The sequence below is a fragment of the Trachemys scripta genome, chromosome 2 (genome assembly GCF_013100865.1).
Source record: "Trachemys scripta elegans isolate TJP31775 chromosome 2, CAS_Tse_1.0, whole genome shotgun sequence".
NCBI classification, from domain to species: Eukaryota; Metazoa; Chordata; order Testudines; family Emydidae; genus Trachemys; species Trachemys scripta.
In genome coordinates, this window is record NC_048299.1 from 281,838,524 (window position 1) to 281,857,482 (window position 18,959).

General features: G+C 64.2%; 1 protein-coding gene across 1 annotated transcript in view; it reads right to left on the bottom strand.

The window, feature by feature from the left end:
- The window catches only part of PLEC (plectin), a 146,049-nt gene that overhangs the window by 102,904 nt on the left and 24,186 nt on the right, over positions 1–18,959 (bottom strand). The window contains exon 4 of the mRNA XM_034759608.1: positions 15,502–15,697. Coding sequence (XP_034615499.1) covers positions 15,502–15,697 — 196 coding nt within the window. The remainder of the gene's footprint in view (positions 1–15,501; positions 15,698–18,959) is intronic.

Below are 18,959 nucleotides of genomic sequence, written 5' to 3' on the forward strand. Positions count from 1 at the left end.
CCCCTCAATCCCGACCCACACCCCCTGCTAGCCCAGCCCTGGTCAGCCTCCCCCAGCTCTGCCAACACCCCTCAGTCCCCACCCACGGATGCCTGCAAGCCCAGCCCTGGACTCCCTGAGCCCCAGCTCTGCCAGTGCCCCTCAGTCCCCACCAGCAGCCCCGATATCCTAGTCTGTCCCCCCAGCTCTGCCAGTGCCCCTCAGTCCCCACCCACAGTCCCAATATCCCAGCCCTCCGCTCCCTGACCCCCAGCTCTGCCGGTGCCCTTCAATCCCAACCCACAGCCCCCTGCTAACCCAACCTTGGGCTTCCCACAGCTCTGCTGGTGCCTCTCAATCCTGATCTGCAGCCCCCCCCCCCCCCAATGCCCCCCAGTCCTTGATGCTATCTCCCTTATCTAGACACAGCTGGATGAGTTGGTGTCTGTACTGGGGCCAGAGGGTGCTCAGGTCTAGACATTCCCCCCCAGTCTCTGAGACAGGCACCGGCTGGAGCCCCAGCCCCTCGGGGCGCAGTGGGGAGAGTCGCCCCCAGGAGAGGGGCCTGGGTCAGAGTGGGGTCCCCATGTCGGGCACTCCATTAATGAACTCAGGCTGGGCCGGCTCGGCTCCACAGGGACACCTGGCCAAGCCAGACCCAGACCCAGACCCCAAGCAGGGCGCTCTGCACAGCTGTTCCCCTGACACAGCCTGCTCCATACCCCACACCCCGTTCCCTGCTCCACACCCCACACCCCGCTCTCTGCAGCCTGCTCCACACCCCGCTCCACACCCCACACCCCGCTCCACACAACTTCCTTTGCAGCCTCAGCCGCAGGAAACCCCCCAGCCTGTGACAACAAGCAACCCCCAGCCAGCTGGGCAGGGGCCATGAGCAAACACCATCGCCACAGGATACGGCGGCCCAGCCCAGCCCACGGCCCCTTTGGCGCTGGGGGGACGGGGCTGGGGCTGGGCCCCACTCGGTGCCCGGGCGATGACAGGTGCCCTGAATCGCCAGCTGCGGCTATGCCCGGAGCCGGGCCCGGCTTGGCGCAGTGCAGCAGCCCCGGGGTCAGCGTCCTGCCGGCTCTGGGGAGGAGCACAGCGAGCTGGTCTGGGGTCCCCGGCACCGGGCACAGAGGGGCCCAGCAGGGGCAGGCGTTGGAAGCGGGCACAGGACCGCGGCCCGTCCCAGGGGGCGACGCCCGGGACTCCCGCTGCCCCCGGGCACCGAGGCATGGGCTGGCCCCACTCCACGGGGCAGGGGCACCCCCCAGGCCCCGGGAGCAGCAGCCGGGCCAGGCCCCCCGAGCCCCAGGGCCCACCCCAGAGCCAGCTGCAGCGGCGCAGGGGACGCCGGGCCGGTACCTTTCAGCGAGCTGATCTCGTGCTGGATGCAGCGGGACGCGGCCATGGCGGGTCCGGGCAGCCGCTGCCTCCCGGTCCTGCCCGGCAATGCGGGGCCGGCTCCGGGGGGCGGGGCTCCACCAGGCTCCGCCCCCCGCCCCGCCCCGCCCCCCGGGCCCGCGCCAGCCAATCCGGGGCCGGGGCTGCGCCCATTCATTGATCTGCGAGCGCCGGCTACTGCGGCAGCGCGGGACGCGCCGCCCCCTCCCCCTCCCCTCCCCCCCCCCCCCCCCCCTCCCCCCACGCCCCCCCTGCGCCAGGGCACCCGCACCTCCCACTGCCCCTGCAACGGGGGGGAGGGAGGGGTTCCCCGTGACCCCCGACCCGGGCACTCGGTTTGGGGAAAACTCCAAATGCCGCCCGCGGGGCCTACGCCCGGCAGGGGCGGAGCAGGGTGGGCGCTGGCCCCAGAGATGGCTGGTGCCACGGGCCGGCTGAGCCCACGGGGCCCGTCCCCTGCACCCCCTGCACGCACAGGGGCTTGGCCCCACAGGACGCCTCCCGCCCCCAGGCTCTCGCTGAGAACAACCCGCTGGAGAAGCCAGACCCTGCCCGGCTCTGGGCCTGGCCCCGCACCGGTACATTCATGGCCCCTCTAAGGGCCAGTCGTAGTCAGCCCCAAGCGCTCCGGCCTGGCCCCCCGCCCGCCGCTCTGCCAGGGTAGATCTGCACAGCAAAGAGAAACCCACGGCTGGACCGGGGCAGCCGGCTCGGGCTCTGGGGACCCCGCAGAGCTCGGCTCCGTTGCCAGCTCGCCCGAGCACCCTCAGAGCTGTCAGCAGCTCAGCGCCCAGCGGTGCGATGTGGGGCACGGGCAGCACCATGACTGCAAGGCGCAGGGTGGCCACCATTGTACCAGCTCAGAGTCCTGCTGTGCCGGGCGGCAGCCTGGGCCCAGGGCTTGGCCCGGCAGGAGGCAGCTGCTTGCTCCCAAGCAGGGGACAGGAGCCGACCCGGGGCACAGTTAGGGGGCTCTGAGCTCAGGGTTCCTGGGAGGCTGGCTCTGGCCCCACAGCTCTGCCTGGAGATGCGGAGCTGCTTCCACAGCCCAATGGGAGGGGCAGACCCCACCGGGCATGGCTGACAATGGCCCCGGGGCTGGAGAGTGGGCAGCACGTCCCAGAGAGCCCCCCCAAGGAAGAGAGGAGCAGTGAACATGACCCATGAGGAATGGTCCTTGAGGCCCTGCACCTCCCCCCATAACCACCCCATACACACCTAGGGCACAGGCCCTGCCCCTCCCCCCATGCATGCTCAGGGCACATGCATGGACACGACAGGTCCCGCAGCGTCCCACGGGGACCAGGCCCTGCACGCCCAGGGACGCTGTCCTCGCTGCAGGGCTGGGCTCTGCGTCCTGGCAGGCTACTCCCTGCCCGGTGCCAGCTCTGTGCTAGTGCTGCAGGAGGGTAATAAATCCAGAGCAGGAGGCCCCATGCCAGGGCTAGCCGTGGGGTGTAGCACTGTGCTGACACCACCCTGCTGGGAGCCCACAGGGCAGCAGGCGGGAGAGGATGGGCAGGGGGTCAGGCCTACCCTGCAGCTTCCCCGTGCCAGGGCAGGGGATACGGAGCTTCGTCCCAAAGCAGCTTTGGGGGCGACTCCCTCGAGGAATCCCAGCTCGGCCCTGCTCTGGCCCCAATGTCGGCACTGGAGGTGGAGCTGCCCCCGGGGCTGGTGGCTGCAGGCTGGGGGTGCACCAGGCCTAACGGGGGCTGGGAGGCCTCAGGAGCTGGCGCTGCCAGGCCGGCGGCTCCAGCCTCAGCCCACGCTGGGAACTAGCCACAGCCCCTCCTTGCCATCCCCCCCCCATCCTGGCCCTGCACCCTTCCACAGCCCACTCGGCAGGATCAACTCCCGCAGTCACTGCCCCTGCAAGGCCCTGGCCGGGCTCGGCACCTCCTCCCCCTGCCAGCCAGCATGGCCCATGGTCCTCTCCAGCTCCCCCCAGCACCTACCCCCAGTCCCCAGTCCCCGTGCTCACACAGCCACGGCACACCGCCCCCTCACCGCCTGCCAGGGATCTCCAGCAGCAGCCAAGCCCCGGGGAATTCACCTCGGGGGGACCGGCCGCGCTGGCCCCAGGGCGGGAAGCAAAGCACCCGGGAACACAAGCACAGACAGAATGGCAGTGACAACCCCAGCACCCTCTCCTCAGGGAGCCGCCCCAGGACCAGCAACAGGCCAGGCATGGAACCCAGGAGTCCTGAGCACTTTAACCAGGAGACCAAGTGGCGCCTCTCAGCGCCCATGAGGCACGAGCCCGGGGGGGGGCTGCAGCGAGGACTCACCCGGAGAGGGGATACCGGTTATCCGAGGGCAGGGTGCCCGGGACGGACGGCGAGGCAGCGCAGTGCCCCCAGGGCAGGCGGGCGTAGCAGACCGTAGCTGAGTGTGAGCAATGTACAGAGCTAGGATGGGGACTGAACCTGCGACCAGTAGCCCCTGCTCCAGCCCTGAGGAGGCCAGTGCCGGGGGGAGGAGCAGCCAGCCTAGCGCTGCCCCAGCCACGTCGGCACCCGGCTCGGCACCCCTGCAGGGGACCCCCGCTCAGCCAGCCGGGGGTGGTGGGCTCAGGGCTCCCCTTGGCAAGACGGCTCTGCTAGGGCTCCGACCGCACCCTGCTGGCAGGGCCCAGTCTGCAGGGCCAGCACGAGCCGGGCACACGCCAGCCCCGGGCAGCGCCATGCTGTCCCTCCCGCATAGGGCAGAGATGGGGCACGGTGAGGACGCAGCCCCCCAGGGCCAGACACAGCTGGGGGCCACGCTCCATACCCATGGGCGGGCACAGGGGGCACAGCAGCAGAGTAGGGCACGGGCACGGCCGGGGCTGGGAAAGCCACAGCCCCTGACAGCGACACGCCTCCCCCTGCCAGGGTCCCGCCAGGGTCCCACCGGGCTCTGTCCCCTCCCCACGTATTCCAGACACTCTAGGCAGAACGGCACCTGCATCCCGGGACTGGCCCAGCCAGGGACCTCCAGGAGTTCCCCTCCCTGGGGCCCATCCACACCCTCATGCCCAGCTGTGCCCCGCACCCCCCCAGCAGCCCAGAGTTGGGGGGCAGCAGCCTGCCCGTCAGCCTCCCGAAGGGGCAGACCAGGCCACATGCATTTCCCCTTCAAGGGCAGGCCTGGCTGGGAGGGCGGGGGGGGGGTGGCCCTTGCACAGAGCCAGCCCCCAGCTCCCCTGCATCTGTCAAGCCTGGAGACGGCCCTGGCGGCTCAGAACCAGAGACCTGGACAGGGCTGGGAGGGGAGGTCCAGGGCAGGGCTGGGGTGAGGGGCGGACTCCAGCAGGGGGGGGGGGGGGGGGGGGGGGGGGGGGGGGGGGGGGCCTGGGGGGGGGGGGGGCTCTAGGGGAAGCCAGAGGAGTTTAAATAGCTACAGAGATTCCATTGCTATTGACATGCGCCCAAAGCCCTGGGCTCCAGAGAGCCTGTAATCCCAGCCAGCACGCGCCTGTCTGACACCCGCCCCACCGCAGCTCTGTTCCCAAACCCCAGCCCTCCCACAGAGCCCCCACACGCACCCCGGCCCTGTCCCCCCAGCGCACACCCCTGCCCTCCCGTGCTGCCAGAGCCCCCTCCATCTATCCCCACATGCACCCCGGCCCTGTCCCCCCAGCGCACACCCCTACCCCCCCATGCTCCCAGAGCCTCCTCCATCTATCCCCACACGCACCCCGGCCCTGTCCCCCCCAGCACACACCCCTGCCCTCCCGTGCTCCCAGAGCTTCCTCCATCTATCCCCACATGCACCCCGTCCCTGTCCCCCCAGCACACACCCCTGCCCCCCCGTGCTACCAGAGCCCCCTCCACCCATCCCCACACGCACCCCGGCCCTGTCCCCCCAGCGCACACTCCTGCCCCCCCCCCCGTGCTCCCAGAGCTCCCTCCATCCATCCCCACACGCACCCTGGCCCTGTTCCTCCAGCGCACACCCCTGCCCCCCCTGCTCCCAGACCCTTGCAGAGGGCTCAGCAGGGTCTCACACACGGGGCAGGGGGGGACCCTGCAACAGGATCTCACAGACGTGTCCTGAACTGCCCTGGGCCTGCTGCAGGTGCGTCTCAGAGGGAGGATGGGGCAGCTATCAGAGCCAACCCCCTTTTCCATAGGGCCCCCGGGGGGAACAGCACCCCCCAGCATTAATGCAGTGCACTCCCCGCTCCAAGCCAATGGATCCACCTGGACCCCAAACCCACAGCAGCTGCCAGCTCCTGTGCCACAGACGTCACCCCGGATCCCAGCTGGGCCCCAGACACAGCCGCTCCGGCCTTCCCAGCATTTACAGCCCCAGCCCCACGGCGCCCTCTGGGCCCAGGAATGAGGCCATGGGGCCTGGTGGGCCCAGCAGGGCAGCTGGTGCCCAGCGGGTGTCTGGCGCCGGGTCCCCAAAGTCAGTGCGTGCTGCAGGTGCTGGGGTCCTGCCCACCCCTGGCTCGCTCAGCCTGAACACCTCAGAGGGGGCAGCCCTGCCTGCCCACATCAGCCCAGGCCCCAGAGCCTGGCTCCAGCCACCCCCCACGGCCCTGCCTGGCTCATCCTAGACGCCCCTGGGCCCGAACCCCAGCCCTGGCAGCTGGTCCCATCAGAGCCGAGCCCCGCGCCGGACGAAGGGCTCCTGCCGGCAGTGCCTGGTATGCCCTATTATGGGAACAAGCACACGGGCGCTCCCCTGGCCCAGCCCAGGCGCTCGGAACAGGAGCCCCAGCCCCCCCTGGAGCACCATGGGGCCAGCTGGGGGGCAGAGCTGGTACCTTTGTATCTCTCCCGCACCTCCTCATAGGCTTGGATAAAGTCCTTCTCCTCCGGGTTGGGGGGCAGGCTGCCGAGGCTGAAAGCGGCCATGGGTCAGCGCAGCGAGAGCTCCTGGTGTCTCTCATGGGTGCCGAGCAGGGGCTGGGGCTGGCAGGCATGGACCGTGAGAGCCCAGCCCAGCCCAGCTGCTGGACTGACATTCCAGCCGGCCTGGCCCTACCCCTTAAAGGAACAGCCGCCCACGGCTCCAGGGCTGGGAGGAGCCGGCCCACGCGGCCTGCCCCCTGCGGGGCAAAGCCAGGATAAAGGGGGTGCTGAGCCCCTCGCCCCGGCACAGCACCCACTGTACAGCACTGCAGGAAGGGAGCAGGGCCGAGCCCCGTATCACTCGGAGGGAGGGGCACAAGCCAGGGCTCCCCATACGCACCTCTGACCCACTTCACCATCCAGGGTGCGGCGGGACATCCAGCCCGCCCCGCCCCCAAGCCCAGCGAGCCGGGGATGGCCCAGACAGAGTCCGATGGGGAATTATCCCCCGGCCCCAGACAGGCCAGGACCCACGGCCCTTCAGAGCACCCAGAGCCGTGAGCCGGCCTAGCGACCGCTGCCCAGCCACTGGATGCAGCCAGCTCGGGGGTGCAGCGCGGCCGCCCACGGCTAACGCACAGGGCGGCTGGGCAGCCCAGCCAGACGACACATGCAGCTGACGCAGCAGAGGGAATTGGGGACAGGCCAGTCACAGACACGGCGCTGTCGGGAACAAAGGACGAAGCCCAGCATCCTGGCACCGGAACACAGGCCTCGGGGGCTTGGGGCAGCACAGGCTGGTGGGTGCCCCCCGCCCCCATGCCGGCCTGGTCGCAGCGAGCTGGAGATGCAGGAGCCTGCAGAACAGAGCTCCCGGCACAGATCATGGCAGCCCTAGAGCGCCCGCGGCTGAGCGCTGGGGGACGGGAACGCGCCTCGGGGCCAATCGCCCGGCCTCTGCCGCTCAGTGGCTGTCCGAGCATCCGGCTCTGTCTGTCTGCCCCCCCTTCCCGATTTCCTCCTAGGGCGAATGGCAACTCCACTTTGCTCACCAGACCCCCGCAGCCTGCACCCCACCGAGGAGCCAGTGCCCTTCACCTGCAGCTCCCCCCACAGACCCCCCCCAGCTCCTCCCCCGCCCCGCAGCTCTGCCAGGGTAGCTGGAAATGCCTTTGCTCCTCCTCCCCTGCTGCGTCCAAGCCAGGCTGAATCCTGTGGCAGTGAATCCACTTGCACGGCCCTTTCCCCGAGCTCCCTGGCCATCGGTGGCTCCCGGACCTGGCTGGGCTGCACACGTAGTGCGTGAGGCTCCTTTGGAAGGGACCACATCCTTTTATCATGCGGCGCATTCACCCCCGGCTTGTCCCCGGCAGCCAGGCGACCCGGGGGATTTGTAAAGCCCCGTCTCTGAACGCAGGCCCTGCCACGTTTCCAGCTGCCCCCTCCCTGCGCTCAGATTCCCCTCGTCCCCACGGCAGGGCCCGACACCCCCACTCCCCAGCACGGATGCCACTGGCCAGGACACAGCCTCTGCTCTGCCCGGCTCCTGGGCATGCGCCGGCCTCGCTGCCACGGCCCGTGTGCACGCATGGGCTCATGGCGCCAGCCACCGCATGCCAGGGCGCTGGGCGCCCCCAATGCACAAGCAAAACCCCTGGCAGGTACCCGTGCCCTGCCCCAGCTGTGCCAGGGACCCGGCCGGCGAGGGCAGAGCTGGGGGCCGGTGCAGTCGGTGCGCAGGCTCTGCAGCAAGGTGTATCTGGCCGAGCCCCTGCGCCCCAGGCCGGTGACTGCCACGGGCTGGGATTTGCAGGGTGACTCACTGCTATTCTGAGCTGTCGGGCCCCCATCTGGCTCCGGGACGGCATCTCATTTGCAGCTGCTCCAAGTCAGGCAGCGGGAGGCCGACGGGCCAGGTGCCCGTCCCTGTGCCAGGAACGTTGGTGAGTCACTGGGAGAACCAGGTGGAGGCGGGAGCCCCACACGGGAGGAGGGAGCATCAGCCCTAAATTTAGCTGCCCAAAGCCTCGGGTAACCCAATCTGGTACGAAGGGCTCAGCAGGAGGGAGGGACAGAGCCTGGCGCCCGACAGAAATAGCGCGGAGGGAATTCATTCACCGCCAGGGACATGCCGGCCACTGCCCACAGGCACAGCACACAGGATGGCACTGCGGGCACTGCTCAAGGGCAGAGGGGCTGGTCCAGGGCCATGCTGCCCGACCGGGGCGTGGACAGGCCGGAGCCAGTGGGGACCCAGCTCTGCCTGGCACTCGGGGACTGGTGCAGGGAGGCTGCAGCCACGCAGGGTCCATGCCACCCACAACCCTGGGGAAATCCCTCGCTGCGGCGTCGCTGCGCCGGGCCCTGAGCCGGATCGGTCCCACGCCTGAGCTGCTATCACCCCCTGCCCCTCCCCCCACGGCGCATGCCCCCGCTCCACGGTGCACCCCTCCCCTCACCCCACCACCAACCCCCACACACACACCTGGGCACCCCCCGCCCCCACGCACAGTCCCCCACCCCACAGCACACCCCTCCACCAACCCACACACACGCACCTGGGAACCCCCCGCCCCCACCTCCCCAACACAGACCCCCGCCCCACAGCACATACACATGCACCACAGCCCAGAGCACTCCCTGCCCCTCCCCCCACGATGCATGCAGCCTACCCCGCCCCCCAGCACAGACCCCCACCCCACAGCACACCCCTCCCCTCACCCCTCCACCAACCCCCACACATGCACCGCAGCCCAGAGCAAGCTCCCCCCACCCCACCCCACTGCAGGGCACCAGGCCACAGGGGGAAAGCACAGATAAACCCACCCCACTGCGCTGGCTCACCCAGCACCTAGGCAGACACTGGCAGACCCTGCCAGGAGCTCGATGGCAAACCCCCCAGGACCAGGGCATCTGGGATGCGGGGCAAGAAGCCCCCCACCAGGGAGCCCCCCAGCCCCCCTCACTCCAGTGCTCACTCGGGGTGCAGACCCTGTCACCCCACGCAGAACCACCCACAGAACTGAAGGCACCAAGCCCACCCAGAGATAGCCCCTGCCCCACAGTGCCTGCACCACGCAGAGCCACCTCCGCGAGCCCCACCCCGCCCATACCACTCACAGGCCCACTCCCCCACAGAGCCCCATCCCAGTTCCAGTCAAAGCACCATTCCCCCAGTTCCCCACCCACACCAGTCAGAGCCCCGCCCCCCACAGCCCCCAGTGCCCACACCCACACCAGTCAGAGCCCCGCCCCCCACAGCCCCCAGTGCCCCACCCACACCAGTCAGAGCCCCGCCCCCCACAGCCTCCAGTGCCCACACCCACACCAGTCAGAGCCCCGCCCCCCACAGCCCTCAGTGCCCCCCATCCTGGTCAGAGCCCCTCTTACAGTCCCCAGTGCCCCCATATCAGTAAAAGGTTTGCCCCCCCCCACAGCCCCCAGTGCCCCCCATCCTGGTCAGAGCCCCTCTTATAGTCCCGAGTGCCCCCATATCAGTAAAAGGTTTGCCTCACCCCCACAGGCCCCAGTGCCCCTCATATTGGTCAGAGCCCCGCCCCACACAGCCCCACCCATACCAGTCACAGCCTGGCTCTCCCCACAGCCCCACACCGGTACAGGTCAGAGCCCCCACACACACACACACACCCACAGCTCCCAGTGCCAGCCCCGCCCCTACCACTCAGAGCGCCCCCATCAGCTCCGCCCCCCCCAGAGGTTAGAGCCCCACCCCCAGTCCCCTCCTTACCGGTCAGAGCCCCTCCCACAGCCCCCCTTAGAGCTCCGCCCCCACCCCGGGTGACTCAGTGCTTCTGAGGTCACCAGCTGCTTTGGCTGGGCCAGGCCCTGTCCCGGGCCTCAGGCCTTATCCCCACAACGCCCCCCGCAGATGGGGCAGGGCTGGAGACGCCCCCTCCCAGGCTGTAGCAGGGGGCTCTGCCCTCCCGGTGGGCTGCGGGGGGTCGGCGTGCCCCCTGCAGGGCCGGGGGTCACGGGCTCTGGATGCGGAGCTGTTGGCTGACTTGTTCCCACTGCCCGTCTGTCCTGCGTGTAGCAGCCGCGGCCCCGGTGCAGCGCGGCCCATCCCCAGAGCCCCACAGCGCAGCTCTCAGCCGTGCCAGGCGCCGGCCAGACGCTTTGTGGGCCACATGGGCATCAGGGTGCTGCACCTTCAACCAGTGCGAGGGCATCCTGGGGGGCCGGGGGCTGCAGGGAGACCTCCCCCCTCACATTGACTGGAGCTGAGGAAACCCCATGGGCCCATCTGGTCAGTCCCTGGGGCCTGGGCATGTCTGGCCTGGGGGCCCTCTGCCCCGGTCCCTGGGCTCTGCCCATCCTGGTCTGAAATGAGCCCACACCCCAGGGGGGTGACTCCCAGTCCCCATCCCGGTGCCGGGGGCTTCTCCAGGACCTTCCACCTGTCACGGAGTCCCCGGGCGATGCTCTGGAACTGCTCCCCACAAAGCCAGTCAGGACTTTGGGGAGCCTCCTCTCCCTCGGAGCAGACTGTCTTCAGGGCAAGAAGCTCACACGGCTTCACCTCCTGGGTCTCTCCTGGGAGCACTCAGCATATGCCCCTCCGTGTGCTTCCCACAGCGACTCCGCCCCGGCGGGATCCTGGGGAAGCCAGAGGGTCCTGCACCCCCTGAGAGACATGACTCTCAGCCAGCCAGTAACACAGAGGTTTATTAGACGACAGGAACATGGTCTAAAACAGAGCTTGTAGGTCCAGCAAACGGGACCCCTCAGCCGGGTCCATTCTGGGGCCTAGCGAGGCAAACCCCCGTCTGCCCTCCCTTCCCATCGCCAGCCAGCTCCAAACCGAAAACCACTCCAGCCCCTCCCTCTCTGGGCTTTGTCTCTTTCCCAGGCCAGGAGATCACCTGATCTCTTTGTCTCCAACACCTTCAGTTGGCACCTTTGCAGAGGAGGGGCCCAGGCCATCAGTTGCTAGGAGACAGAGTGTCGGGCATTTATGTGCACTGGCCCTTTGCTCTGCAGCAACCATACACCCTTATCCCACCCCCTAGACACTTAAGAACTGCATAGGGGAAACTGAGGAAAACAGTAAGAACAGTCCCACTTCGTCACACCACCCAAATGGTCCCTTTCGCCACCCCCAACCTTACGCAGCCCTGCTCCACGCCCCCCGCCGGCTGTCTCTCCCCCACATCTCTGGGGCTGTCGGGGGAGTGCGGCCCCCTGGGGGGCGCAGGGTGGAGCGGGCCCTGGCGCCAGGGATCGGGGAGCTCTGTGCAGGCGCTGGCACCAGGCACCACTTCCAGCTGGAAGGGCAGCGAGACGGTGCCACAAAACCTGAGCTGCTGCTAGGCTGCCCGTGTCTGACCCCCCAGCGGGCCTGGCACAGCTGGACATGTGGGGGCTGGGATCGGCCTGTCTACCCCGTGCGTCCTCTGGCCCTGGGGTGGGCCTGCCCCACGTCCCCCCCACCCCCGGCCTGGCACAGGGAGATGTGGCCCACAGGGCCCAGGGGGAGGGGCCGTCCAGCGCCCCGCACAGGGCCCCAGCTGGGTGCTTCCGAAGGCCAAGTGCTGGCTGGGGGCGACAGTGGCTGACCCCCGCGGGCACCGGCCCTACACTCCTGGTGGAAACGTCCCGAGCTCTCAGGGCTGGGGCACGGGGCCGGGCTGCGGGACAAGCCGGGCTGGGGCACGGGGCTGGGGCACGGGGCCAGGGGACAAGCTGGGCTCCCACACACCCGCTGGCTGGCAGAGGCGGGCGCCGGGGTGCACGGCCTCCACACCCCCTTTGCTTAGTGTCAGGGGGCCCCCTAATGGCAGCTGCTGTCACTACAGGGAGACCCTGGGCAAACCCCAACCCAGGGCGGTGAGGGGCTGGCCACCCTGCAGGCGCCCCCGGGAGCAGCTTTCCCGGGGTGTCCCTGGCGGCAGGGGGTGCTCTGCACAGGAGCCAGGGCACTGGGCCCCCCACAACTTACCCTGCTGTGCCCCACGAGGTGCCCCCGCCCGTGCCCCCCCCCCCCCCAGACGCACCCCCATGGGCTTCCCCCCAGAGAGCTCCAGCCGCCGGCTCCCCCCCGAGGGGCCCTGGCTGGGCAGAGGGAGCCCCCACTCAGAGCACGTCCCTGGCTCCTTGTAATAGGAGCTGCTGCAAGGCTGGCACGGCCGGCTCCCCACAGCCCTGTGCCCCCGCGGCCCCCCCCCNCCATCCCCCTCATTGCCCCCCACAGCCCCCGCAGTGCAGTGACACCCCCATCCCCCTCATTGCCCCCTCTGGAAAACATCATCCCAACGAGACGTACACCATGATGGGCCCTCAATGAGCTGTCACCACTCAGGAAAGAGATCTTGGAGTCACTGTGGATAGTTCTCTGAAAACATCCACTCAATGTGCAGCCACAGTCAAAAAGCAAACAGAATGTTGGGAATCATTAGGGAAGGGATAGATAATAGGACAGAAAATATCATATTGCCTCTATATAGATCCATGGTATGTCCATATCTTGAACACTGCGTGCAGATGTGGTCTCCCCATCTCAAAAAAGATATATTGGAATTGGAAAAGGTTCGGAGAAGGACAACAAAAATGATTAGGGGTATGGAACGGCTTCTATACAAGGAGAGATTACAAAACCTGGGACTGCTTAGCTTGGAAAAGCGATGACTAACAGGGGGTAAGGCAGAGGACTATAAAATCATGACTGGGGTGGAGAAGGTGCCTAGAGAAGAGTTATTTAACCTTTCCCACAACACAAAAACACAGATGTCACCCGCAATTAACAGGCAGCAGGTTTAATACAAAACAAGAGGAAATATTTTTTCACCCAATGCACAACTAACCTAGGGAACTCACTGCCATGGGATGTTGTGATGGCAAAGATGGTCAGGGATGAAATCCCATGTTTGGGGCAACCTCTGACTGGCAGAAGCTGGGAGTGGAAAACAGGGGTGGGTCACTCCATAATTGCTCTGTTCTCTTTTCTTCCTCTGAAACTCTGATACAGACTAGTGCTGGAAACGGGAGACTGGGCTAGTTGGTCTGTGCTCTGGCCCAGTATGGCCGCTCTTATGTTCCCACACCATGGCCCGGATATTTGTAGATTCTGTTCATGGAGTTTAAGGCCAGAAGGGCATACTGTGACCATCCGGTCTGACCCCTCCATGTCGCACGGACCCAAGCCCTGCCCCACAACAGCTCCTGGAGCAGAGCGTGGAGACAAACAGCCCGTCTGGATTCACATGTTGCCAGTGCTGGAGACTCCCCCACCACCCTGGGGACGCTGTCCCATTGGTTAGTTACTCCCACTGTTAAAAATCTAGGCCTTATTTCCGGTCTGAACGAGTCTAGCTTCCGCTTCCAGCCACTGGATCTCTTAGACCGTCCTGTGCTACAGTCAGCAGCCTGTTGTTAATCTCTGTTCCCCACGCCTGCGATCACATCGCCCCTTGACCTGCTCCTTGTTAAGCTGAGGAGACTGAGCCCCTGGTGTCTCTTGCTCTAAGGCAGGTTTCTAACCCTTTAATCACCCTCGGGGCTCTTCTCTGATCCCTCCCCAATTTATCAACGTCCTTCTTGAACTGTGGGCACCAGAACTGGCCCCAGGATCCCAGCAGCGCTTGCCCCAGGGCCACACACAGAGGTGAAATAACCTCTCTGCTCCTCCTCGAGATTCCCCGTTTATGCATCCATAGATCCCATTAGCCCTTTGGCCCCAGCGTCACATACGGATCACGTTCAGCTGATTCTCCACCCCAGCCCCCAAACCTTCTTCCCAGCCACAGCCCAGAACCCCTCACCAGCGACTCCTGCAGCAAACCCGGGACTCCGAACTGAGCCACAGCAGGGACATTCAGTCTCCGAGCAATGGAGAATCCTCCATCCCGGAATCACAGAACCGTGGGGCTGAAGGGACCTCAAGAGATTGTCAAGTCCAGCCCCCCACGCTGAGGCAGGGCCAAGTAACCCTAGACCAGCCCTGGCAGGTGTTTGTCCAACCTGTTCTTAAAAACCACCAACAATGCAGGGACCCCACAACCTCCCTGAGACGCCTGTTCCAGAGCTTAGCCCCTGAGAGTGGGAAAGCAGCGGCCACGGAGAACGACTGATCCCCACCCAGTAAAAACATTACCTCACCCACCTTCTCTCTCTCCTACCCTGGGCCCTCCACAGCTCAACAACACTACCACTGACAGCTCAGATTCGGTTTGCGACCCGTTATAACCGCCAGATCCTGTTCAGCAGTTCTCCACTCAGCCAGATACTCCCCAGTTTGTAGCTGTGCATCTGATTTTTCCTTCCTACGTGAAATACTTGGCACTTGTCGATTGAATTTCATCTTGCTGATTTCAGACCAATTCTCCTATTTGTCAAGGGCCTTTTGAATTCTAATCCTGCCCTCCAACGTGCTTGCAACCCCGCCCAGCTCGGTGTCACCTGCACATTGTATAAGCCTAAATTTCCCTAGGTGAGCTGTTCCAGTGGTGAAGTCCCCTGACTGACAGGAAATTGCACCTTCTGGCTAGGCTGAACTTCCCAACATCAAATCTCATTCTGCCTTTTACAGCCAGACTAAAGAGCCGTCTGCCACCAGAAACCGGCCAAGTCACCTCTGAAACATCTCTTGGATGAGCTAACTGGACGGAGTTTCTTTAGTCTCGCCCTGTGCAGCCGAATTCCACCCCACACACCAGCCTCGTAGAGCTTTTCTGAATCCTTCCCAGTTTGCCAACATCCTTGTTGAAGTGCCACCACCAGGCCCAGGCCCAGGGATGAGCCCACTAATGCCACACACAGGGGTCACACCACCGCCGTGCACTACTCGATGGTTCCCAGGATCACGTTCACATTATAGCCCCAGCATCGCGCGGGGAGCTCAGGTTCACGCCCCCTACGTGCATTGCAGCAGCCAGCCCCCAATCTGACACATGGGGCCCATGGGCTCTGTTCCCAGTCATGTGACCCTGCGCAGACACACAACAGGCCCCCACGTGGATTAAACGTGTGCGGTTCAGAGGAACCTGCCACACCAAACGATCCAGACTGTCTGTCCCTGTATTTACCACACCAGCAACTTGGTGTGGGTGCAAATGTTACCAGCAGTGATTGTCTCTTTTCTCCCAGATGATTGACAGATACTGAATAGCGCTGGGCTAAGACCAGATCCCACTAGAAACACACCCACGGGGGGACGGTCCCCCAATCACAATGGCTGCTGGTGATCTGCCAATCAGGCTGCACTGTTCACACAGCAGCTGTCTCTCACCACGTCCAGAGGGGGAGAACTATGACCCTCTGCCCACATAAAGCACATTCCAACCCTCCACTGGCATCACGAGCACCCTACCTGCGATGCGGATCACGGCTCTCTCCGCCGGGTCCAGCACGGTCCCGCTGCCCGAGGACGACTTGGTTCTTTTCGTCCTCTGGTGCTTGGCCAGGTTCCAAGGGAGAGTGTCCCCAGGGCTAGGGGAGCTGCTGCTACCACTTGAACTCTCCTCTGCCATCCTAGACTTCTCCTTCCTGCCAGCAGACATCAGCTCCTGCAGAGAAGGAGAGCGTCAGAGCCCAGATCCCCACGCCAGCTCTGCCCTTGCACACCCTGCTGCAGTAGCCATGGAACGCACCAGCGACCCCAATGCATCCACAGATGCAGAGACACCCTACCATGAAGCCTGACCCTCATTCAGGAGTCTAGCCCCTGTGCACACCCGTCCACCCAGTGTCTCCTACACCTGACCACCCAACACGAAGTCTGCCCATCTAATACACCAGCACAGCCTCTGTGCACACCTATCTACTCAATGTGTCCTACACCCAACCACCCAACACACTCTGCCCATATAATACACCGGCACAATCTGTGAACACCCATACGTCCAGTGTCTCCTACACCCATCACCCAACACACTCTGCCCATACACCCGTCCACCTGGTGTCTCCTACATCTGACCACCCACACACAGTCTGCCCATCTACCACAATAGCACAATCTGTGTACATCCATCCTCCCAGTATCTCCTTCACCCAATCACGCAATACACAGTCTGCCTATCTAATACACCAGCACAATTTCAGCACACCCACCCGCCGTCTCCTGCAGCCGACCATCCAACAAACAGTCTGCCCCTCTAATACCCCAGCACAATCTGAGCACACCCATCCGCCTGGTATCTCCTACACCCAACCACTGAACACAAAGTCTGCCCATTTAATACAGCAGCACAGTTTGTGTGCACATCCATCTACCCAGTGTCTCCTACACCCAACCATGCAACACACAGTCTGTCCCTCTAATACCCCAGCACACCCATCCGCCAGGTATCTCCTACACTCAACCAGCGAACACACAGTCTGCCCATTTAATACACCAACACAGCCTCTGTGAACACCTGTCTGCCCCATGTCTCCTACACCCAACCACACAACACAGTCTGACCATCTAATACACAAGCACAATCAGTGCACACCCACTTGCCCGGTGTCTCCTACACCCGATCACCAAACACAGTCTGCCCATCTAACATACCAGCACAATCTGTGCACACTCATACACCCAGTGTCCCCTACACCAGACCACCCAACACACAGTCTGCCCATCTAATACCCCAGCACAATCTGAGCACACCCATTCGCCCGGTATCTCCTATACCCGACCACCGAACACACAATCTGCCAATCTAATACACCAACACAGCTTGTGTGCACACCCGCCCACCTGGTGTCTCCTACACCCAACCACCCAACACAAAGTCTTCCCATTTAATACACCAGCACAACCTCTATGCACACCCATCTGCTCAGTGTCTCGTACACCCAACAAGCCAACACAGTGTGCCCATCTAATACATCACCATGATCTGTGCATACCCACCCGCCCGGTGTCTCCTACACTCGACCACCCAACACACAGTCTGCCCATCTAACACATCAGCAAAATCTATGCACACCCATCTGCCCAGTATCTCCTACACCCTATCACCCAACACACAGTCTGCCCCTCTAATACCCCAGCACAATCTGAGCACATCCATCCGCTCAGTGTCTCCTACACCTGACCACCCAACACACAGTCCTCCCATCTAATACACCAGCACAGCCTCTGTGCACACCCATCCGCCCGGTGTCTCCTGCACCCGACCACCCATCTAACACACCAGCACTGCTACAGATTAGGGACTGAGTGGCTAGGCAGCAGTTCTGCAGAAAAGGACCTAGGGGTTACAGTGGACGAGAAGCTGGATATGAGTCAACAGTGTGCCCTTGTTGCCAAGAAGGCGAATGGCATTTTGGGCTGTATAAGTAGGGGCATTGCCAGCAGATCGAGGGACGTGATCATTCCCCTTTATTCAACATTGGTGAGGCCTCATCTGGAATACTGTGTCCAGTTTTGGGCCCCACACTACAAGAAGGATGTGGACAAATTGGAGAGAGTCCAGCGGAGGGCAACGAAAATGATTAGGGAGCTGGAGCACATGACTTACCAGGAGAGGCTGAGGGAACTGGGTTTATTTAGTCTGCAGAAGAGTGAGGGGGGATTTGATAGCAGCCTTCAACTACCTGAAGGGGTGTTCCAAAGAGGATGGATCTAGACTGTTCTCAGTGGTAGCAGATGACAGAACAAGGAGCAACTGTCTCAAGTTGCAGTGGGGGAGGTCTAGGTTGGATATTAGGAAAAAAATTTTCATTAGGAGGGTGGTGAAGCACTGGAATGGGTTACCTAGGGAGGTGGTGGAATCTCCTTCCATAGGTGTTTTTAAGGTCAGGCTTGACAAAGCCCTGGCTGGGATGATTTAGTTGGGGTTGATCCTGCTTTAAGCAGGGGGTTGGACTAGATGACCTCCTGAGGTCCCTTCCAACCCTGATATTCTAAGATCACCCAACACACAGTCTGCCCATCTAATACACCAGCACAGCATGTGCTCAACCCCGCTCTTCGGTCCATGAGTCAACCACACAGCCTCAATGTCTGTCACTACCAAGCCTTGAATCCATGGTACTCTGCCCTTCATCATGTTACGACCCAGGCTCTCTCTCTCTCACATATGGGTCCTGCCCCAGGGTCCCCACTACACCCAAAATCTCGCTCCACCCCAGCCTGTGCCCAGCCTCCCGTCAAACCCCTCTGCAGTGCCCCTTCACACCTCCACAGCCTCTTCCCTGCCCCCCAGCCTCCTGCGGGTCTGGTGCCCGTGAGGAGCGAGCAAACCGCCCCCAGAGAGCATCCACAGCCCACCTGAGCAGTTGGGGAGCTGTGCCCACCCCCCACGTCCCTGTGGGGCAAGGCCAAACCCCAGGCGGGATGCTCTCAGGGACCGAATGCCTCACAAAGGTGTATCAGAAGAACATGCCTAAGGCGGGAAGGCGAGCACTCCCAAGTTTGGAAATGCCAGAAGTAGAACTGACCACACAACCTTTGCTCTGCCCTTTGTGTCTGCGCTACGAGACAGCCCATCACTGCATGTCCCCGCACTGCGGCTCCCATGCGCCCTGCCTCACGCAGGGCCCAGGACACAGGGCTGGCTCCAGGCACCAGCCGACCAAGCATGTGCTTGGGGCGGCACCTGGTAAGGGGCTGCCAATCTTGGGGTGGCGGGGGGTGCTCAGGGTTTTTTGGTTTGCGGGGGGGGGGGGTCGGTTGGGGCGCTGGGGATGGGGTTGGTTGTTTTTGTTTTGGCGGCTGGGGGGGGGATTCGGCAGCGGCGCTCCGGGGGGGGGTGGCGGCGCAGCAGGGGCACTCCGCAGGGGTGAGGGGTGTTCAGCAGCGCGGCTCGGCGGTGGGGGTGTTTAGCAGCGCTCGGTGGG